This window comes from Agelaius tricolor, unplaced genomic scaffold (genome assembly GCF_023055355.1).
Source record: "Agelaius tricolor isolate 1412-34295 unplaced genomic scaffold, bAgeTri1.0.p SCAF_18, whole genome shotgun sequence".
Taxonomy (NCBI): Eukaryota; Metazoa; Chordata; class Aves; order Passeriformes; family Icteridae; genus Agelaius; species Agelaius tricolor.
Window position 1 is genome coordinate 12,464,763 of NW_027269278.1, and position 22,420 is coordinate 12,487,182.

The 22,420-nt window shown below is 61.4% G+C and overlaps 1 protein-coding gene across 1 annotated transcript; it reads left to right on the plus strand.

The window, feature by feature from the left end:
• Window positions 1–8,114: 8,114 nt before the first annotated feature.
• Window positions 8,115–22,380, plus strand: SYNPO (synaptopodin). The gene is made up of 3 exons (XM_071443378.1): window positions 8,115–8,586; window positions 17,208–19,156; window positions 20,429–22,380. Exons 1-3 carry the CDS (start codon window positions 8,130–8,132, stop codon window positions 21,194–21,196), a joined length of 3,174 nt encoding a protein of 1,057 aa, XP_071299479.1. The 5' UTR covers window positions 8,115–8,129; the 3' UTR covers window positions 21,197–22,380.
• Window positions 22,381–22,420: the final 40 nt, after the last annotated feature.

The window sequence follows — 22,420 nt, forward strand, 5'->3', positions numbered from 1 at the left end:
CAGACCCAGGAGATGTTTGGGTTAGTTTCCCCCACTTCACAGCATGCCCAAAAAGCAGGGAAAGGGACATCCCTTTCTTGGCCTCGAGTTTGGGGGCCTGGTTGCTCTTTTGGGGAGACATAACCGTGCAGGGGGGGATCCTGGGTGAAGCAGAGCAGCTCTCCAGGCTGTAATTTAGGGTCTCCCTGTTTCTGGGGGGGTTCCAGGCAGAGGGGCTGCTTGCTGCAGCCCCCCAGGACAGGCGCTGTGCCCCGAGCAGAGCTCAGGGCTGTGCTCCCAGCCGCCGCCAGCGCTTGAAGAATATAGGTGGTTAATGCCTTCAGCATGTATGAAATATCCCATATGCTGGGAAACAAAAGGGGCTCTGTGCTATTAAAGTTTCATTTCCCCCCTCCCCTCCTCCCTCCCCTCTCCCCCCGTTCTCCCTGCCCTGCGCGGCTGGAGCAGAGCAGCCGAGCAGAGCCGGGCGCTGCCGGCCCCAGCTCCGGGACCCGGCTCCGGGCACGGCTCACGGGGCAGCGGGACGGGACCTGCTCCGGGCTCAGCCGGAGCGCATGGACAGCAGCCAGCTCCACTTCCCCACGGGACAAAAAGGGGAAGAGAAAGAGGTGAGCGTGGCGGGTGCGAGCATCCCTGGGCTCACCAGAGGTGCCCCGGGCTCCGTCCCAGAGGGATGCTGGCGGGGCTGGCTCTCGGTGACCTTGGGGACGGGGCGGTGTCACACGGCAGCCTCCAGGATGGAGAGGGCTCCCGGCGGAGCGGAGGGTGGAGGTGGGCTTCCTTGGAGTGCTTTCCTCACCATGGGTGGCTCCTGGCCCCTCTGTCCTGCCCAGAGTGAGGTGCCCCCCTGCCAGCACCCAGTGCTTGTCTGGGTGAACTGGGAGCTGGAAGGGGGAGCAACCCTTTCCCCCAGGACCCTCCGGAGCTGTTGGAGAAAGGATGAGCTGTGGAGGGGAGAAAGGAGGTGGGGGAGGAAGAAGAGGGAGGGGAACGACAGCCAGGGGACTCGAGGGCAGCAAAACCATCCCTGTGCCCTGGGGGGACCCTGGAACCTCACTGCTGTCCCAGCCCTTCCTTGTGGTCAGACTCACAGGGTTTCATGGGGTTTGGCTCCAGCAGCTCCTAGGGCAGCTGGGCACCCCCCCGGGCTCCTGAAGGGGTTAAGAGAGGAGAGGAAAAGCAGAGAAAGAAAAACAGAGTGTTGGGAGAGAGCAGCTCGGTCAGGGGCTGTTTGCACTGGCTTGGATGCGTCCTCGGTGTGTTTATTCCTACTGCACAAGCGGGTCTGCCAGAAGGGAGCCAGACTGCTGAGCACAGACACAGCCCCATCCCAAAATGCTGGGGGACCCCTCTAAGTAGCGAGGTGGTGGTGCTGCCCTGGCCTCAGGGACCCCCAGAGCCCCCACAAGCAGCAGGGCTGCCCTCCTGCCTCGCCCGGGCTGGCCGGGCTCTCAGCCTTGGGGAGCTAGACGGGAAAGGACCTCATGTCCCAAGGCCACCAGCCTGCTGTGCTGCTGGGGCCAAGGCCTGGGAATGGGCATGTGCTGGGGTTTGGCTGCTTTCCTGGTCTGGAAAGAAAACAATCCCTTCCCCGGGATGCTCTTTGTTTCCCATGGACAGACCCGTGGGGCTCAGAGGGGCCAAACCCTGTGCTTGTGTGCACTCTGTCCCTGTGCTGCTAAAATGTCCTTTATCCTGGTCCTGGCAGTTCCAGGCTGTGTGCACCCATCTCTGCTCTCAGTTCCCATCCTGCCTCCCTGGGATCAGAGCTGGGGGCCAAGACATGCCAGGGCTGCAGGTTTGAGAGGCAGCAGGGAGTGCTCCCTGTTCCTCAGCAGCACAGTTCTGCTCTTCAGGGAGCTTTAGGGCTTCAGAGATGCCTGGAGGTGATGGTGGAGGGGCTCACAGAGGGGGGGACAGAGCTGCTGGGCTCAGCAAACCTTGGCTGAGCTGTCAGGTCTGCTACTGACCTTGGATCTCTGCACTGGCAGGTCACGTCCCCTGATCCTGACAGCCCCAGGTCACAGCGCCTTGTTTGTCTGTCCAGGAGGACCTGGGCAGGGCTGTGACAGTGTCAAACACGGCTGTGAAACCCAGCAGTGCCTGTGGCAGCCCCCAGGATTACCTGGGAAGTTCTGCAGCCTGGTTTGGAGCCTGGGGAGTTGAGGTGCTCAGACTCAGTTGTCCCAGCTCAGGCAGCCCTGAATGCTCAGAGGTTGTTTAAACTGGATTTTCGAGCCCCTGTGGGGTTTTCTGCTTGGTTGCTGTCTTGTGTCTGCTGAGGCTGAGCTCCCTGGGGCCAGCAAGGATACAGGATGAACTGTAACTCCACTGCCAGAAAATGCATCCCACTCATCTCAGGGCTGTGGGATGAGTTCCACCCCCACTGCAGGGTGAATCCCAACCCCACTGCAGAGGCTGCTCTGTCCTCCCCACCCAACACTGCTTTTGGCACAACCATCAACAGGCATCTGATATCCAGGGGTGACCCCATCCCCGGAGTGCTCTCCTCCAGGAGCAGGGTTTGTTCAGTGAGAGTTCCCTCATTCCTCTCCCAGGAGCTGTGTGTTGGTATTGCCTGGGAAATGCGTGAAGGCGCCGCTGTGCCAGCCCGCCCTCCCTTCCCTCCCTTCCCTCCCTTCCCTCCCTTCCCTCCCTCTGGCAGCTGCTGCTGCAGCTCTGAGGGGAGATCTGGGTGTGGGACCTGCTGTGCCAGAGAGCTGCTGGCTGCAGAGCTGGGATGTTCCTGCAGGATGGGTGAGGAGGGTGAGCTGCCCCGGGCACACAGGGATGTGTGGAGCCAAAAGCTGCCAGAACCTGGCTTGCCAATCCAGCTCACCCTGCAGCCATGGTGGTGCCAGTCCCGTGCCACACTGACCAGAGCTTGATTTTTCAGTTCATCTTCTCTCTTGGACCTCTCTGGTTTTTACATTTCATTTAAGTTTTGAAAAGGCTGAGCGGCAGTTTCATTCCTGGCTTCCTGTAGTGATCTGCAGAGGCTCCAGCTGATCACCCTCTGTCCCACAGCAGTAGGGGAGAGGTCCCTGAGGATGGCCACCCCCCTGGTGACACCTTGGGCTGGCATCAGGCTGAGCTGGTGGGACATGGCAAACCTGGCGCTTTGCTCCCCAGAACTGCACTGAGAAGAAGAAGGGCTTGAGGCAGCTGTGAGAGCCAGGCTGGGGCTGTCCTCATTGCCTGGAATGCAGCAGCTGGAGCTGGGGTCAGGGTTCAAGCTGAGCAGAGGGCAGGACAGGCTGGGACCTGCCCTGCGTGGGGCTGTCATGCAGTCAGGACATGGGCAGCTCCCAGGATGGTCTGGTTGGGACCCCCAGGTCAGATGGGCCCCGGAGGGGTGGTAGGAAGGGGAAGATTCACTGCTGAACCCAGCCAGGAGGGCAGAGCAGGATCGGTGCTGCTTGGCTGGAGTGCACAGACTGATGTTTGATGGATGCAAACCCTGTGGAGCACCAGGGTTTCCTGGGGACTGGGGCTGGAACATGGGCTAAGCAGTGGGAGGAGGGGAGTGGGTGTGCTGAGCACCAAAACCTGCCCAAAACCCCCATGGAATGGAGGTGGTGGAGTGGGGCAAACAGCCTGTGGGTCTGGGCTGGGATGGCTGTGCCGGGGTACAAACACATTTCACCCTGAGCACAGCCCAGCCTGCACCGTGCTGCCCTCCAAGGGGCAGCATCCCCTTCCTGCCCCCCATCCTGCTGCCCTGCCCAGGGCCTGACAGCCCCTGCCCCCAGGGAGCTGCCCAGGGAGAGCTCCAGTGCCCCTGAACACGGAGGGACGAGCCCGGGGCTGGAGGAGCCGTGCAGCAGCTCAGAGGGATGGGACTGCCCGCATCCAGCCCTTCCTTCCAGCCTGGCAGGGGACATGGTCCAGCTGCCCGGGATGCCACTGTCATCCTCCTCCTCCTCCTCGCCTCTCTCAGCGCTGAATCCCGCCCGCAGCCCCCGTGCCCGCAGCCCCCGTGCCCATCCCCAGCATTCCCCTGCTGCCTCTCCCCAGCAGCTGCGGGCGCGGGATGCGGGCACAGGGCAGGCACCGGCAGCCGGGGTCCATCCCGTGTCCATCCCGTGTCCAGCCCATGTCCATCCCGTGTCCATCCCGTGTCCAGCCCGGGTCCAGCCCGGGTCCATCCCGTGTCCATCCCGTGTCCAGCCCGTGTCCATCCCGTGTCCATCCCGTGTCCAGCCCGTGTCCAGCCCGTGTCCATCCCGTGTCCAGCCCGGCTCCAGCCCGTGCCCAGCCCGTGTCCATCCCGGTTCCAGCCCGTGTCCAGCCCGTGTCCAGCCCGTGTCCCTGCCGGCCGGCCGGGGTGCTGCTGATCGCAAGGGTTGCACGGGGACAGGAGTTCAGGAATGTTGTTTTTTCCATTCTGGTTTCCGTCAGGTAGTAAATCAGCGCTGCAAAAGGGTTTTGTTTTCCCCAGCACGCTGCTGTGCCTGCAGGGACAGTAGCAGGGACGAAGCCATCCCTGTCCACACTGCCATTGCTCCTCAGGGGGCAGGCATCCCCTGTCCTGCCGAGGGAGGCAATCACATCCATCCCTCTTTCCCTGTGCCCCTTCCCTGAGCACTGGACCCTGCCAGAGGCTTTCCTCCCTCCCTCCATCCTGCACAGCTCAGCTGCGTCCCTCCTGCTGCCATCCCCTTCTGGCTGTGAGCAGCCTGGCTCTGCCGTGGAAGGATGTGGCACAGGTGACACCTGCAGGGTTTAGCAGGGGGGTCCTTGTGCAGGGGACACAGGCAGCTCGGCTGTGCCTTGCCCAGCACACAGCTCAGCCCTCCTGGCCAGGTATCCAGGGAGCCGGCAGCGATATTGGATTGCAGCAGACGGGAGCGTGGCTGTGTACAGGGCAGCCAAATGCTGCTGGTGACACCCGAGGTGTCTCCGGTGTCAGCTGAGAGGGCAGAGCTCCCTCACAGCGATGTGGGGCTGCCCCGGGGGATGCAGCCACCCCTCTCCTGGGGAAAGGGCCACGGGAGGAAGGTGCCACGTGGAGAAGGAAGGTGCCCAGCTCCCCTGAGGGGACACTCAGCTGCTGGCACAGGGGAGGTGTAAAGCTCCCCAGATGTATTCATTGCAGCTGGGCTATTTTGGAAAGGGACTGCGCCGATCTTGTGACCGGAGCTGGGGACTGCAAGTCTGGGCAGCAGGGTCCTGCCTGAGTGACAGCGACCCGCTGCCTGACCCGGGAAACCCGAGAGCCCAGCGGGGCTGGGGACGGCTTTCACAGCCCTTCCCGGCTCGTTTCATGGTGATGAAAACCCAGCGTGGGGCAGGGATGTGGCTGAGAGCAACACGGGAAAGCGGGGACAGAGCCAAAGTTTGGGTGTGAATCTGCCCCGCACTTCATGGCACTCCCGTGGCTGGGTCACTCACGGTCCCCAGGGCTGTCCTGGCGGTGCCCCCCGTTTTTTACAGCTGTGCCACCTCCTGCCCCTGCGCTGTGTCTGGGACAGACCAGCCCAGACCCCCAGCCGGGTGCCGGGAGCAGATGGAGACAAAGACTTTGAGCAGACCCCGTCTCCCCCGGGCTCAGCAGCCTGAATGCCAGCAACGCCTGCCAAAAATATTTGTGTGGGACGTGGAAAGTTAACTTTAGTTTTCCTTTTTTCAATAGCTGGGGGGGGAGGGTGTCAGGGTGTGAGAAAGGCAGGTGGGGGGGCTGTGCATCACTCGCCAGCGAGTGGGCAGGAAGAGAAGCCGAGCAAAAGATCTCCTTGCTGCCAGATTTCAACACTTTGTGAATTGAAGGATTTGTTGTTGTTGTTGTTGTTGTTACTCCCTCCCCAGCACCATTTTGCAGCTTCTCATAGGGACTCCACAAAGCTTGAGGAGCCTCTCAGATGGACACAGTGAGCAGCTGCTTCTTGGGACTCTGAGCTGGGCACCGCTGCCCAGTCTGGGCGTCCTCTGGAGCTGCACCCCTGAAATGCTGTCTGAAATGACCCTCATCCCTCTTTACAGCCTTTGCTTGCAGCTGGGGGCTATCTCAGCCTCGTTTTGTGGCTATGGCTGCTGTTGCTGCCTCTTATTGCCAGCACAGTGATGCATCCGAGGCATTCACACACATCCTACCTGGCTGGTATTCCAACAGGCAGGATCAGCCCAGCAGCTTCTGCTGGAGATCCATGGCACTCATAAATATTCCCCTCCTGTGCTGCTGGCAGAGTCCAGGAGCTGTGTCCTGGGGGGAAGGAGGCTGCTCTCCATAGCTCTGCCACCATTCCCCACCTCTGTGCCAGGCCCAGGCTGGCTCCCAGCAGGGCAGCAGAGGCCTGATTCAGTATTTTGGGGCTGTAGGCAGCCCTGTCCCAGCAGAGTGTCCTCAGGGAACACCACAGCCCGGCTCTCAGCAGGAAGGGTTTGCCTGGGGAGCCCCAGGGCCGTGGGTGTCACTCCCAGGAGATGCCCGTGCGTGGAAGGCGCTCCCACATGGAAGGGAAGCTCTGGAAGATGCTTTCAGGGAGTTCCAGCTCCCCCAGCAAACTGTCAAGGCAACTCTGGTGTTGGATGGACATGACTGTGCTGCCCCAGAAACCTGCTCCCTTGGGATGGGGTGAGGAAATGGGAGTGGGGAGATGCAGATCCACCCTGAGAGGTTCTCTGCCCACCCACGCTGGGCTGGGGCTATTTCGGGCAACTTTCTCTTTGTCCTCATTTGAGATAATCTGGCTTTCTCCAGCTCCAACAACTTGCCATGTTTCTAAGGAAAGATGTGGGTGGCTTCCTGCAACTATTGATCCCCCAAATTACGTAAAGAGGAGAGTGAAATTTCTTTTTCAGAGAGAAACATTGACATTTTCTCCTCAGGTTCTCTTTGCAAATCTGTGCTGAATAATTGCAGCAGAGAGGAAGGATTTCAAAAAGGGCAGAAGATTTCCTTTGGGCGTTCTCCAAAAAATGCAGCCTTGTGTTTGGGAAATGCCCGAGCGCCTGCTTTCTAATCTGCCTTCTTTTCCAAAATAACCTTGCTAAGGACAGGAAAAGTTTTGCAGAGAAGCTGTGTGAGCCCCGAGGAAGCTGCAGGGTGTATTCCTGCTGGAGCTTAACCTGCAATGTTGACCTGGTGCTTTTTCTTATTTCACTGAGAAACCTCACAATAACTCAGGGAGGGGTGTGGCATGAGCAGGAACCCCTTTTCCTCCCCATCTGGCTGTGAGCTTGGGAAATCCATCATGCTCCACGTGCCTTGGGTGCTGTGGATCTCCCAGGAGGTGCTTCCCAGGACCAGCCTTGCCGTGAGCAGGGCTGGGTGATGCTGTGTGAGAGGGCTCACAGGAATTTCCGTGCACTGCTGCCCATATCCTGTTCTGGGAGAGATGACATCCCCCTCTCCCAGCTGATAACTCGTCTGTGTTGGGGCTTGGCTCCGTCATCCCAGCAGGATTTGTGCCTGGCAGGAGGGAAGTGGCTCTGTCTGCGCTTGTCCTGACGCCGCATGAGTCACTCAATGGTTAAACACAGTTTAGCCGCCTGCTGGAAATTTTCCCTTTTTTGTTCCTGATAACCCTGAGCAACATCCTCAGGGGTTTGGTTCTTGGCTGGACACTCCCAGCTGCAGAGCAGTGGTGCCACAGTGCTGAGCACTGGCAGGGGTGCCACATCTGGTCTGACAGAGTGAGGGGAGCCGGGCACAGGGTGCTGTCCCCAGGGTGAGGATGGATGGACATGGGGTGGCCAGCACGGTGGTGGGGTTGGGGCATTTCCAAATTGCATCTCAGGGGGCTCTTCCTCATGGGAAGTGGTGCTGGAGCTGGAGTTCAGGTTGGGGTTGCTGGGAGCTGCTCTGTGACCATAGGAAATCAGTGCAAGCACAAGCATCCTCAACACTCCTCCCTCCCTTCACACAGGTCTTTGGATGCTGGTCCTCTGCCCGGAAAAGAGAAATTCATGCAAAATCGTCCCTGCTGGCCTGCCTGCCCTGGACACATCCCTCCATCCAGGTCTCCAAAACCTGCCTGCTCCTGTGGCATCGTGCCTGATCCTCCTGCAGGAGCAGCGGCTGCCCTCCCTCATGCTGCCCATGCTCTGAGGGAGGATCCACCCCCCTGGCTATGCAGAGCTGTTTGGAAAGGCTGTGGAGTGCCAGTGAAGGAAATCAGTGAAGAAAGATGCTGAGGACAAGGCTGCAGCAGTTCTGCCTCCACTCCCAGCCCGGCTGCCCTGTGCCTGGCGAGGCTGAGCAGCCCCCCTGTGCCCGTGGGACAGCCAAGGGGGACACTGAGGGGGACAGTGGCTGCTGGCAGGAGAGGGGCAGCAGAGGGGGGCAGAGCTGCCCTCAGCTCTGGGGTGCTCCAGAGGCAGGAGAGCAGGAGGCACGGTCGGGACTGCTGGGAGGGAAATCAAATGGGAGCTGCCAGAGGGACCTCAGGGGGCTCAATGGGGAAGCACCACAGCCCCCATTGAATGGCAGCAGCCTGGCCTTGGCAGAGGAGCCTGCAGCCCCCCCCAGGTGCCCTGGCTCTGCCCCAGAGCTGCCCCCCACAGCAGACAATCCCAGCCAGGAGTGGAAAGTGGTGAAGATCCAACGGGTTCTCATCAACCCTGACTTGGAGCCAAGGAAAACAGGTAAGAGAAACCCCCTTTGGCCACTGTCCCCCCTGGAAAGGCACTACTGTGCTCCTAGTGAGAACACCCAGCTCTTCCCAGGGCAGGACTTTCCCTGGGTTAGAGGTTCCAGGCTTCCAGCAGAGCTGCTGGGACTAATTTAGCTTGAGATGATCTCTTTGGCCTTAAAAATAAGGAGGAATCTGTGGATTTTCTCGGGAGGGGGCTGGGAAGGCAGCAGGCTGGTTCCCACTGTCTGCAGGAGCTCAGCCCATCCCTCAGTGGGGCATGACCAGGATGGAGTTCCCAGCCCTCACCCTGGCCATGGGGCTTGGTGGGATCCTGCCCAAGAGTGATCAGAACCAGCTCCCATGCACTGTCTGGGACAGGGACCCCTCTCCTCCATCGATTTGGGATGGCCAAGTGTTCCTCACATGGCTTTGGGCCATTTTTGTCAGCCCCTGTTTAAAAACCAAGCGCTTTATTTCGGGCTGGTTGGTTCCTCCAATGCTCTCTGCCATCTCCTCACTCACAGCCCCATGCCACAGCTATTCCTCCCCCCATGACTGTCCCTTCAGCCACAGTCTCAACCACAGGCTCATACCGAGGGTTCCTGGGGCTGCTGCCATGCCTGGGATGCCCCACGTCCCTGTGGGAGATGCTCCCACAGCACCCATCCTCTTACAGGCATTGGACCCATTTTTAAACCCCTCTTCCACCCTGATTTCTATTTTGCTCCTGCCCAGCTGTTATCTCAGCTGCCACACCGTGCCAGGTGTGTCCCTGTCCCCATGGGGGGGTGGCATTATGGGATGCTGCTGCTCAGCTCAGAGCCTGGCTCTCCCAAGGCAGCCCCCAGGACTGGGTGGGACCGACTGGGGGTGCTTGACACGAACCCAGTGTGCAGAACCCACTCCCTGCCCTTTTGCAGTGTCAGGCATCCTCCAAAGCAGCGGCCCCTGGATGGGACACGGGCTGGGAAGCTCAGCCAAGCCCTTTGGCTCACAGCTGCCCCAGCAGCATCGTGTTTCAGGGCTCAGCACACAAACCAGATGGACCCAAATAGTCTTCCCATTTCTCACTGCTCTGGGATGGCAGATCTGTGGTGGGGAAAGGTCAGGCCTGACTCTGTCCAGGCTCAGCATTTTCCTAATCCATGCAGCCATCCAGCGCTTTTGCTGCCAGCCTGGAATTTTAAAGTAACTCAACAGGTTTGTTGGAAAGAGTTTGTCTGTCCCGTTTCCTCCCCCTCCAAGTGAGATCACCAGCAGCCACTGCCTGCAGGACCCGTCAGACTTTCCAGAGCCTGCAGGCAGGATGTCCCCGAGGGTCCTGGGAGCAGGGACCTTGCCAAAAGCCTGCAGCTCTGGGGGACAGAGCTTTGGAGCAGTGCAGGTGAGAGGAAAGGGCAGTGCCCTCACAAGTGGCTCTAGGGCTGTTCCTGCAGCAGGAGCATCCCTGGGAGGCGTCAGGGGCTTGCTCCTCTTCTCTTTAGCTGCCATGGGCTACAGGACCCTCCACCTTTTCCAGCTTCTTCAGGAGAAGAGGGCACATCCATCCACACCCAGAGTGGTGCAGGGCTGGCCCTGGGAGCCAGGAGCCAAATGGGTGCCCCACCTTGAGCTGTGTGGACCCACCCAGGCGGGTCCCAGGTGCCCCTTTGGTCCCCATCCAGCAGCCCAGGGCCAGGCTGGCTGCTCTCAAACATCCAGCACGGCAGCCCGGCCTGGCTGGCACCTCTCAGGGCAGGCTGGGGAGCACAGGAGCCCCGGGAAGAGGCAGAGGCTGGGAGATGCAGGAGGCAGGACTGGTTTCTCCGTCTGGTGTGCAAATAAATGGAGGTTTCACTCCCCGGGGGCTGCAGAGCCAGCGCCAGGCTCCCTCAAAAACCAGGAAAGCACAAAAAAGCACAGAGGGGCAGGAAGAAAGGAAATTAGAAAGGCAAAAAATCAAGCCAAGAGCTCATCCTGAGGTGTGGACAGGCATGGGAAGGGGGTGAGGCCGGTCTCACCCGCAGCCAGGGAGCTCTGCAGCCCTAGAGGGGTGGTGGAGATGATGCTGCCTCCCCAGGGATCGTCTGGGGTTCCCTTGGGAGCAGCCCTGCCCTGGCAGAGGGGATTGAGGGCTGTTCCCAGGAGGTCCCCAGGGCAGTGACACCCGTGCTGGGTTTTTGTCTCTGGATTTTTGCCTCCCTCCAAGTGCTTCAAAACGTTAGCACTGAGGAAACCTGCGGGAAGGGGAGGCTCCACACCCCCAGCAGCGTCTGAAACGTGAGGTGCTGTGGGGGGGGAGGAGGGAAAAAGGGTGAGGGGCTGGGTAAGGGGGTGTCCCGGGATGGGCGAGAGGATGCTCAGGACGGTTATAGGGAATGTGCAGGGCTGGGAGAGAGGGATGCACCGGGATGGGATCAGGGGATGCCCCAGGATGGGATAAGGGGATGCCCAGGCTGGGTTAGGGGATGCCCAGGATGGGATAAGGGGATGCCCAGGCTGGGGAAGGGGATGCCCAGGCTGGGGAAGGGGATGCCCAGGCTGGGGAAGGGGATGCCCAGGCTGGGTTAGGGGATGCCCAGGCTGGGGAAGGGGATGCCCAGGCTTCTCCCCGCCCCCGCAGCGGGCTCAGGGCAGACCCCGCCGGGACGAGACCCAGATGTAGATAGAGAAGCAGCGGAGCAGGAACATCGGGGGCGGCGGGGCGGCTGCCAGAGTGGCCGGGCGGGGGGACCCGTCCGGTCCTGTCGGTCTCTCGGTCTGTCGGTCTGTCGGGGCGGGCAGGGGCAGGGGCCACCCCCCCGGGCCGGCCCCCGCCCGCCGCCCCCCCGGGCCCGCTCCGAGGGCGGAGCTGCCGCAACTTTCCTGCCCGCCGCCTCCTCCCCGGTGCAGTCGGGCTGCGCGGGGAGGCGGCACCGGCACCCGGCACCGCGGGTACGGTGGGGCTGGAGGGGTACGGGGGCAGCGACCGGGGGGCTCCGGGCGGGGGCGGGAGGTGCCGCTGCAGAAGGGACAGGGCAAGGAGGCTGCGGGCACGCAGAGGGGCTGGGGGTGTCCGGGGTGTCCGAGGGATGGCAGCGCGCAGGGGGTCCGGGGTGCATGGGGGGGACGGGAGTGCATGCCCAGATGTCCCGTGGGTGCCATGGTGGGCGAAGGGTGGGCGATGGGCGCACACAACCGGGGCTGAGCGGGGTTTGTCCCCAGGAATGAGCGGGGCAGGTGTCGCTTCCCTCCGCCGGCACCCGGGTGTCCGATGGGGGTGTGGGAGGCACGGCGGGGACACACGGCGGGGACGCGGAGGGACCTGGGGGTCCCCCTCGGGGCTGGCAGGGTCGCACACCTGGCAGCTCCGCGGAACTCCTTCCCAGGCCATGTCCCCTGTCCGCTGCGTCAGGGACGTGACCTCCCCTGGCCGTGCCACCCATGCTGGGGACACGAGGTCTGGCCCTGGGCTTGGCAGGCAGCAGGATGGATCCTTTACGGGTTGTGCAAGGGACAGGCAAAGGCCCCGCTCCGTTCCGCCGCCCTCCCCGCTCTGCCCACCCCGCAGGGACACTCGGAGCCGTTTGACCTTCTCGGGGCACCGGCCCGGCGGGGCTGCCCCGGGACCTCGCAGCCCGGGACGGGTCACAGAGAGCTCCAGCGGCTTTGGGCACAGCGGGGCTGGGGCGCACTTCCCAGGCAGGATGGATGGAGCGCCCGTGGTACCCGGCCGGCCGTGGGACGGGCTGGTTCTGCTGCCCTCGGGGTGGATGGATGGCAGGGCTGTCTGGGGGAGGTCTGCCCGGCTCCAGCTGCCTTTTCCAAGATAAAAGCTTGATTTTAGCCAGCTGGGGAAGGTGCTGCCTCTACCTGTGTGATGGCAACAGCTTCTTCTTGCCCAGTGTGGACACATGTAGGGCTGGGGCTGCTCACTGCATCCCCCAGGAGCTGGGGATGGGCAGGGGCAGAGAGCCCCCACTCAATCCCCACCACCCCCATCTCCTCCCCCTGTGTGGGAATTGGGTGCCCCAGCCCTTGCTGCTTGGAGACTGTGGGGCCATTTCAGCAGGATTTGGGTGCTGAGTGCCAGCCACGGCTGGGGAGGCAAACAGCTCCAAATCCAGCAAAGCCCCTGCGAACAGAGCACAGGCAGAACTTGCAAGCGCAACGAATTTTCTGGCTGTGCCACATTTTGTCACTGGCAAAGGCGCCCGTGTGGAGAGGCCCAGCACAGAGCGTCTGCCAGGCAGGAGAGGTTGATCCCACCACTGCACCCACCCCCTGAGCCAGATCTTTTTGGGGCTGCAGGGCCAGCAGGGATGAGAACCTCATGGAGGTTTTGTATCTGGGGCATAGGAGGGCTGGAAGCTGGGAATGAGGCAGAAAATTGTCATCTTTCTATCCATATGTTTGAATCATATCCGTTTCTAGCTAGCTCAGCTGCCTGTCTGTGCTACCCTCTGTGTTTTCCTAGCTGCAGATTATTTGGGATAACTGGGAGCTGGAGGGGAATGTGTGCACAGACTGAAATGTGGGTGAGTTGGTAAGCGTTGCAAAAAATCCTGCACAGCTGTAGCTGGGGCAAGGGGCCAGATTGCTGCTCTGCCAAAAAACCTGCTTACATTTCCTCAGTGGCCAAAGTCCTCAAGGTTTGGGTGAAAACATTGGATCTCCTCTCCCCAGCATTGCTGGCTGTGGATGTGCTCTGGGGCTCGTGTCAGGTGGCACAGAGCGTGTCCCTCTGGAAATGGGGTTTGTCTTGGTTTCGCTCTTGGTTTTGCCAGTGGGATTTTACCAGCAAGAGGCACCGTTTGGGTTGACCACAGAAGTCCAAGAAATGTTTGGAAATGGGGAAAAGTGCCTGCTGGTTGTGGATGGTGGGTGCTGTGTCCAGGGGTGGTCTGGTAGGACACCCTGAGCATGGCCAAGCTGGGCAGCAGCCCCAGGGTGGCTGAGCATCCACACTTGGAGCAGGCCAGGGACAGAGCCCAAACTGAAGACTTTGGAGTCACCTGCCAGCTCTGACTCTGAGATTTCACATGACCTGTGGCACCCTGCAGGTCCCATTAAGGCCTGGGTACCTCTTGTCTTCTGTCTACAAGGACTTCTCACCAGGCACAGCTTCCAAGTCTCTGTTTTTCCTTCCTGTGATATCCCAGCCATGTCAGGATCATCAGCTTTCACTGAATTTGTCAGTTCAGTGAAACTGCAATTTAAGGCCAAATCTTCATCCCATTTCAGCTCTTGGAGTCCACCTTAGGGCAGGATGGGTCACAAGCCATGTCTGAAACATCCTTCACCTCCATTTGGGGTCAGATGGTGATTCCAGCCTTTCCTGGCTGGGCTTCAGACATCCTGCTTTAGCACCCTTCAGGGGGATCCATCCTTTGCATGGAAAGCTGAGATGGAAGGAATTTTTCCCCCCCATCTGTCCAGGAAGTGAGAGTAACAAAAATGCCTTTCATCACCTTCGTCATCCTCTCTCTGGAGGAGAGAGCACTGCACATGCTGTGGGAAGGATGGCTGACAGCTCACAGAGAAGCTGTTAAGCCCTGAACTTGGGGGATGTTCAGGAAGTCACCCCTGGAGCAATGGAAAACCTACAGAGCAACTGCCTATAAATCTATAGATAGAGATCTATAAATCTATAGATAGAGATCTATAAATCTAAAGATCTATAAATCTATAGATAGAGATCTATAAATCTATAGATAGAGATCTATAAATCTAAAGATCTATAAATCTATAGATAGAGATCTATAGGCTCCTGTGGCCAGAGCTGGAGTGTGTTAAAGCAGAATAGCACCTGGAGCTGCTCTGTGTGCCAGGACTCTGGCAGTTCCATGGGCCACAGGATGCACAGGGAGCACCTCCTGCAGCATCCCTGGACCAAGAGAGACCCAGGGAGGGCACAGGGCAGTGGAGAGGGCTGGTGGAGGTAATTGTCCTGGAAAAAGATGGGATATTTGGAGAGGGGAGATGTTTAGGAAGGAAGGAAGGAAGGAAGGAAGGAAGGAAGGAAGGAAGGAAGGAAAATAGGAAAATAGGAAAATAGGAAAATAGGAAAATAGGAAAATAGGAAAATAGGAAAATATAGGAAAATAGGAGCTGTCACCTGTTGGATTTTGGACTGGGTCAGGATAATGGGTGGAAACCAAAGTAAAATTACTCCCAGTGTCCTTGGACACATGGAGTAATTTTACTTTCACTCCTTCCTGCCTGGCTTTGGCTGCCTTGAGCCCCACACCCCTTTTCCTTCTCCTCCTCAGCACCTGGACATTCTCAGTGCATTCCCTCCTGCCTGCCTGGGGCTGGGGAAAAGGACCAGCCTGAGCCCCCCCGGGGCTGGCAGGAGATGGCAGGGAAGGATGAAGGAATGTTCCCTGTGGCTGGGAGGGGAGTGTGTGGTGTAGAAGCTGCCCCAGATGACAGAATCCCTCCAGACACCACGGCACATGGATAAAGGCTCTAGCACTGGGTGAATAACCTCAGCCCATGGCTCAGGCTGCAGCAATTTCCTCTGGACTGCCAGAGCCTTCAGGGCTCTTCATCTGTGTCACAAAAATCGGATGTGAAGAGCAATTCTTACCCTCAGCATCCCAAGCAGTATCCTGAGGGATTCATTTCCAGTGCACCCAGGTGCACCAGCCCAGGAATGGGCGGCGCTGGGTGGGCAGGGGGCTGCTGGGAGACTGGAAGGGATGGGTGTGGATGGAAATGGATTCCAGGCAGGGGATTTTATGTGGTGGAGTCCACCCTGCAGCACACCCTGGCCCGGAGCAATGCCCTGGAGACACCCGGGGCAAAATCCCGGCGGGCAAATCCCGGTATTGGTCCCCGCTACGTGGGAGCGTATCTGGCGGCTAGTGCAAGCAGGAACGGGCTGGCCAAGAGCTGAGTCATCCCTCCAGCACGGAGGAGATCCCCCAGGGCCCCTCGTTTGCTGTTAAAAGGCAGTAGCAAGAGCAAGAGGCTGCGAAATGGCTCCGCCGAGAGCTCGGCTTCTTAGGCAGCCCCGGCCGCCTAAGGAGGAAGCGGGGATGGATGCTCCGCTCGGAGCACGGAACCCGCAGACATCTGGAGCCTGTGGCTTCTTTCTCGACGGCTCCTTGGCCGCGTTTCTCCTCCGTTTCGGAGATAAAGGCGGCGAGGGTGACCCCGTGGAGCGGGAGCCGCGGTGCTGGCCGCCCTCCAGCCAGCCCGGCCGGAGGAAGCAGCGGCCCCGCTCTGTGCCGCCGCCAAAGCAAACAGAAATGGGGCGTAAAACAATGCTGGGCGCTAACGGGGGACTCTGACCGCCGGCGACGCCGCTGCCGACGTCTGCAGGCGAGTTTCCACTGGCATCTCTGCCCCCTGCCCAGATAAAACCCTGCTGAAGACTTCATGCAGGGCATCCTGCACACCTGAGCTGTGTGCAAGGACTTGCCGGGTGCTGAGGGAGGCAGGAGGGATGAAGGGTGAGGAACAGGAGTTGCCCGGCTTCCAGCGGCCCTCCTGCTAACCGTGGGCTTGCTGGAAGGGTTTGGCTTAGTCATCCATCCCTTTCCCTCGCTGGTAGGCTGAGCCACTGCTGAAAATATCCTGGAAGAGTCCCAAGCAGCACAGAAGGCAAGAAAATGAGGAACACATTGAAGGAAAGGAAGACGGGAAGGGATGGGATGGGAAGGAAAGAAGAGCAGGGCTGGGAGCGGGCTGCCTTGGCCACCCACCTTCCTGCTGGGGCCAGAGCAGAGCAGGGACACCGTCAGAGCCGTCCTGGCAGTGCCTTTGGAGAGGGGCTGCACCCTTGCTGGGTGCGGGGCTGATGCCGATGGTGTCTGTGCCCAACAGTGGCCTCGGCAGGGTGGGGGGCACTGCCCTTCCCACGGGCGCTTTCGGGGGGGCCAAGCTCATAGGAAATGGCTCACGCTGAGAAAATGCATTCCCGGCAGCTCCACATCCTCTCGGTCTCAGGGAAGGGCTGGTGCCTTGACCTTTGTCCGGCACAGGAGGAGCCCAGCGGCACCGGGCTGCTCGCCGCGGGGCTCGGGCCAGGCTTTTAGCACATCGCTTTTAGGGTGGCTCCTCGCTGTGTCCGTGTCTGTGTCCGGCTGGGCAGGATCTGCACAGCCTCTGTCGGCTGCTGCCATCTCGTGTTGCTCCGCACATGAGTCCCCCGCCAGGGCTGCCCACCGGCCTTGCTGTGCGGTCGGGGTGGGCTGGCATTTCCCCCGGCTTTGTGTCCTGCCCGCTCGGGGCTGAGCGTGCCGGGATTCGGGGCGAGGGGCTGGGGGACACCCGCTGGCCTCTTCCCTGCCACTGCCTGAGTGAGCCGGGGCCGAAGCCATGGGAGCTGCAACCCGAGACCCGCTCCGAGAAATTCCTTTCCCATGTGGTCAGCGCGGTGGGTGCGCAGAACCCAGCCGAAACACGGGCTGGGGTGGTGGAAAGGTCCTGAGTGTCACTAGGCGTCCCCTGAGCTTTCCCATCTGTCCCAGCATCTCTGTGATGGCTGTGCTGGGTCCCTGCTGTGCCCGGACCGTGTATCCCAGCCCCAGCGCATCTCCCCGCTGCCAGGGAAGAGTCGGGATGCCGGGGGATACCCGGAGGAAGGGCTGCCAGTCCTGGGCGGGGAGGATGCCACCCCACATTCCCTCTGAGAGCCTTAATGCCCCTCTCCTCTGTGCCCAGGTCTCTCTCGCAGCGCCAGCCTCTCGGAGAAGGAGCTGAAGGAGGCGAAGGCGCGGAGCCAGAGGATCGCGGCTCAGCTCACCACGGCGCCCGGCCCCAGCTCCAAGGGCGTGCTGCTGTTCCACCGGCGCCGGCAGCGCGTCGAGGGGCTCACGGGGGCCGGGCATGGCGGGGGGCAGCCGCTGAGCCCCCCTGAGCCCCGGCCTCACCAAGGAGCCATGGAGCACAGCCAGGGGCAGGGCATGCAGCCGGAGCCCGGCCAGCCTGGCAACCCAGGAGAAGGGATGCTGGCAAACGCCTCCCCGTGCCAGGAGCTTCCTGCTGAAGCCCAGCAGGTCCCACTCAGCGTTTACCTGAAGGAGAACATGGCATCGGCCGCCACCAACGGCGTGCAGGAGCAGGCGGCCAGCGGGACGGAGAGAGGGGTGGAGGGGCTCGGAAATGCAGCAGCCCCTGCGGGGCCGAACACGGCGGCTTTTGTCCTGCCACAGAGCCCCGAGGAGGGGAAGAAGGTCAAAGTGCCCGGGGAGGCTCCCGCTGAGATGCCCGGGGAGGTGCCCAGTGAGGTGCCCGGCGAGGTGCCCAGCGCGCCAGCGGGGACAGCCACAGGGATGGCACCCCCAGGCGGGCGGCAGCAGAACGGGACACAGGGCCGGCAGTACTACGAGGTCCACCTCACCCTGGCCAAGCCCAAGCCCGTGAAGAACCGGACAGCCAGACCCTTCGGCACCCAGGCATCCCCCGCCAGTGCCCAGCCGGCCGAGGAACCCCCCGCCCCCGAGCTGCCCCCGCCACCAACCTATGCAGAGACCCTCAGCAGCCCCCCACCCCTCACCCGTGTCCGCTCCCCCCCTGCCTACTCGGCCCTGTACCCCAACCAGGAGCAGAAGGTGCTGCCGGATCCCCTCCTGGGCTGCGGGGTGAGCGGACCAAACCCCTTGCCCAAAACAGGGATCCTGGAGGAGTCGGCTGCACGCAGAGCCAGCAGAAAGTCCATGTTCACCTTCTTGGAGAAGCCAAAGCTGAGCCCCAACCCCGACCTGCTGGACCTGGTTCAGAGTGCAGACAGCAGGAAGAAGCAGAAGGAGCAGGGGGAGCCCAGTGCTGAGGATGAGCCCTTTGCCCTTGGGGCTGAAGCTGCGAACTTTGTCCCCAACAGCACAGCCAGGGGTGTGCAGCACCTCCCACCAGCTGAGGATGCTCCAGCGTGGTCCTCCTGCCTCAAGTCTCCCACTATCCAGCCCAAGAAGAAACCACAGCCCAGCCACATCCTCACTGAGGCGAGAGGGAAGGGGGCCGAGCTCTTTGCCCGCCGACAATCCAGGATGGAGAAGTTCATCATTGAGGCCCCCTCCCAGCCTGAGCTGCTGCGGTCACCATCACCCACCATGTCCCTGCCTCCCTCCTGGAAGTACGACAACAACGCTTACCTGTCACCCATGGTCTCCAGACGCCCCTCCAAGAGTCCCTGCAGGCCCTCCAAAACCCCTCCTGCATCGCTGTATGGCAACAACCTCATGGAGAACGAGGTGTCCCAGAAGGAGCTGGAGATCTCCAGGCACCAGCCTTACCAGCTCCAGTCTTCTCTCTTCATCCTCTCTCCATCCAAGGGGCCAGCAAGGTCCATGCCCCAGGAGGTGCCTCCACCCAGACCCTCTCTTCCCGACTCCTACCCCTATCCCCAGCAAGCCTCCTGCCCGCCCTCTCCGCTGCCTCCTTCCCCGGTTTGGCATCGCCCCGTGGTGCCCAGCGCCGGCCAGAGCAGTGCCAGCCCCTTCCCCAGCGCTGCCGGGGCTCTGCCCCTGGCTCAGGAGAGCCGAGCCAGCCCCGCAGCCCCGGCCGAGGCGCTGCTGGCCTCGCCCTGCCGCCTGCTGCCGCCGCGGGCTAAGGCAGGATTCCAGGCACCCCGGCCCTCCTACTCCACCAGGAACGCCGGCATCGAGCCGCAGGTGTGGAAACCTTCCTTGTACTACAAGTAGTGGTGGCAGAGAGAAAAACGCAGCGGTGCTAGGCTGAGTCCTCCCGAACTAACTGCTCATGGGAGAGCCAAAAGCCAAACCAACCACTAAAAAAAGTTGTGGGGAGGGGGAAGAAAATAGAAAAAAGAAGTGGTTGTGATGTGGGGCTGCAGTGCTGGGACAGTAGGTGACAGACGATGCTGAGCCCCCATGCAAGAGGAGCTGAGGAGTCCCGGGGAGGCAGCAGGAACTGGGCACAGAGGTGCAGGATTCCCAAAGAGGCAGCAGGAGCCTGCCTGTCCAACAGGGCTGCTCTTGCTCTTCTCTCTCCTGGAAACTGTTATGGAGCATCTCACCTCTGGCTCCCTCCTTTCCTCACCTCTGGCTTTTCCAGCTCTCAGAGCTCTGCCTGCTCCTCCACATCCCCTCTGTCCTGGGCTCTTCTCAGCTTCCTACCAAAGCAAACCTGGAGGGGACACACTGCCTTTCTGCCTCACTGTGCCTGCTGCTGGCTCTTCTGTTGCTCCTTCAGGATCTGTCCTCGTTTGCTTCCTCACTATGGAGGAAGAACTGCACCCCTTGGGCAATGGCAGAGCCCAGTGGCACCGGGCCCAGGGTCCCTGTGGGGTCCCTGTCCCCACCTGGGCTCCGTGTGGCACGGCTGGAAGCAAGGGATGTGCTGGGATGAGGAGGGTGCCAAGGGCAGGGCTGCTGGGTGATGCTCAGCCCAAGGCTTGTCATCCAGCTGTGCCTCTGCCCATGCCCTCCTGCCACTTTCCCCATGGTGCCAAGTTGCCTTTTGACTGTGCTTTATTTCTGCATTTTTCTTTTCCCCTCTTTCTGAATACACTCTCTGCGCTGTCACACCTGGCTCTTCTCTTTCCTGCCGCCTGGGGAGCAGTGCTGGGTGATGGATCCTGGGGCAGTGCAAGGGGGGCTCCGAGCATCCCCCGCAGGGAGCCTTTAGGAAGCTGCGGGTAATGACAGGTCCTGGGACATACTCTGGACAAGAATGATTGTTGGCAGGCTCAGCCTGCCCCTATCTCCTTGGTGGGAGAGGGGGTACAGGGTCAAATGCGTTTTGGGGACCCCTTGGAGGGGGGGCAATGACAAGGAGACATCCCCAGCTCTCGTGGGGCTGTGCCAGCATGAATCTTCCCTTGGCACCCTCCTGTCCCCTCCTCGGTGCCCGTCTGTACCCCTGCTCTGTGCCTGCATCCCCCCCGAGCGGGGGTCACTAACCTGCTCTCTGTCCCTCTCCAGGACAGGCGCTCGTCCCTCCCTGCATCGCCCACCTGGACGCCCCGGCTGGCGCGGCGCCCGGGCAGCCTGGACGGCTGGGCCAGCCCGGCCTCGGTGCCCGAGCTGGATGAGGGGCCCCCCACGTCCCCTCCGTGGAGCGAGCGGTCCCTGTCCCCGCTGCGGCAGGACGCGGAGCCCCGCGCCAGCCGGCAGATGCAAGCGCGGCTGGCCAGGAACATCATCAACGCTGCCCGCAGGAAGAGCTCCTCTCCCAAAGCCCCGGGGCTGGAGAGCTCCCGGCCCTTCACCCCCATCCCCGCCGGCCCCCCCAGCCTGCCCCAATCGCCCCGGCTGGGGCCGAGAGCGCCGGCGCTGCAGGCAGCGGGCAGCGCGCTGGGGAGCCTGGGCAGCCCCTCGCCCACCCACAGGAGCCCCCTGCGATCGCCCCGGGCAGGCAGCCCCCAGCCCTGCGCCTCCCCCGGGATGCCCCGGGCCGCCTGGGCAGAGGGCCGCCGGCTCCTGCTGCCGTCCAGCGCGTCTCCCTGCCCCGTGGCCCGGCTGTCCCCCGTCCCCAAGAGCCCCCTGCCATCCCCCGTGGTGGGCGGGCGCTCCCCAGCCAAGCGCTGCACCTCCCGGTCCCCGACGGACTCGGACGTCTCCCTCGACTCCGAAGACTCGGGGACCAAGAGCCCGGGAATCCACAGCTTCAACCTCTGTCCCCGGGGCTGGACCAGCAGCCTGCGGCTGAAGACGGGGGCTCTGCCCTCAGGGGCTCCCTGCACCTCCTAGACAAGCCAGCCCCAGCCAAAAACCCCTCTCCCTGCTCCCGTCAGCCCGGGTGAAGCCCTCGCTCAACCCCCACCGGGAACGCACCAACCCCCGGGGCTGAGGTCCCCAAAAAACAGTGTCCCTCCAAAAAAAACAGCATCCCTTCGGAGCTGCCACAACTCCTCTGTGTGCCAGCGGGGTCAGGTGCCTCCCGCCCGCCCGCCGCCCCATGGCCCTGCTCTATTTTTACCACGCTAACCTTTCGGGGCAGGACTGCGTGGTCAGCAGGCAGAGGGGGGAGCCGGCCCCTCCCTGCCTGCCAGCCAGCCCCATCCTGCACAGCCAGCAAGGGATGGGCTGGGTGGTGCCCCGTGAGCCCTTGTCCCCAGCTCCCAGGTGTTATCCCGGGCTGTCACTGCTTCCCTGGGGGGCACATCTGCTGCGGGTGGGCTGCATCGATTGGATGCCATGAGCAGGCTCTCCCAGCCTCCAGATTTGGCTGGTGTCAATTAAAACCAGATTTTGGAGAGGAAAATTTAATTCTTAGTTCCAACCCCCAAGTTCTACCCTGCCTTTTTTTTAAACTTTTGACTCCTTCTCAAAGAAATACTCCTAAATCCTTCTTTCCCTAGAAAGCAAAAGAGCCAAAGTTATTTATTGCCATGTTAAAGGGGACTGTTTACAGGTGCCCTCCTGCCCTGCCCAGACCAAGAGGGACAGCCCCACCGTGTACCTGTCACTGTCCCCATACCCAAGTTCACCACATCCCATCCCCACTCTGGTGGATGGAGGCACACACAGGAACCAATGGGTGCTGTGACAGCAAGGGCAGGTGGGGAACTGGAGGAGCTGAAGGAAATGGCAGAAGTTGCAGAGGGTTTGAAGAAGGTGTTGGCACAGAAGGCGATTCTGAGGATGTCAGTGTCCCCACGACCTTGGGCCAGCTCTGGAGAGGAGGTTGTGTTTGGGCTGCCAGGGCTCTGGCATATTCCTATTCACAGAGCCCATCACCCCTTCCCTTCCCCCAGGACACACTGCTGAAGCCATCCCTGATCCCTGGAGAACCTCCACAGTGCAGCTGCCCCTCCTGGAGCACAGCCCCCCATTCCCAGGACACATCTCCCACCCTGGCTCCAGCAGCCAGCACAGCCTGCCTTCACCACACCGCTGTATACCCAGTTCTGAAATAAACCTCCGTTATTCCACCCAGGCTGGCTCTGATCTGTCCCCCAGGTGGCCTGGGCA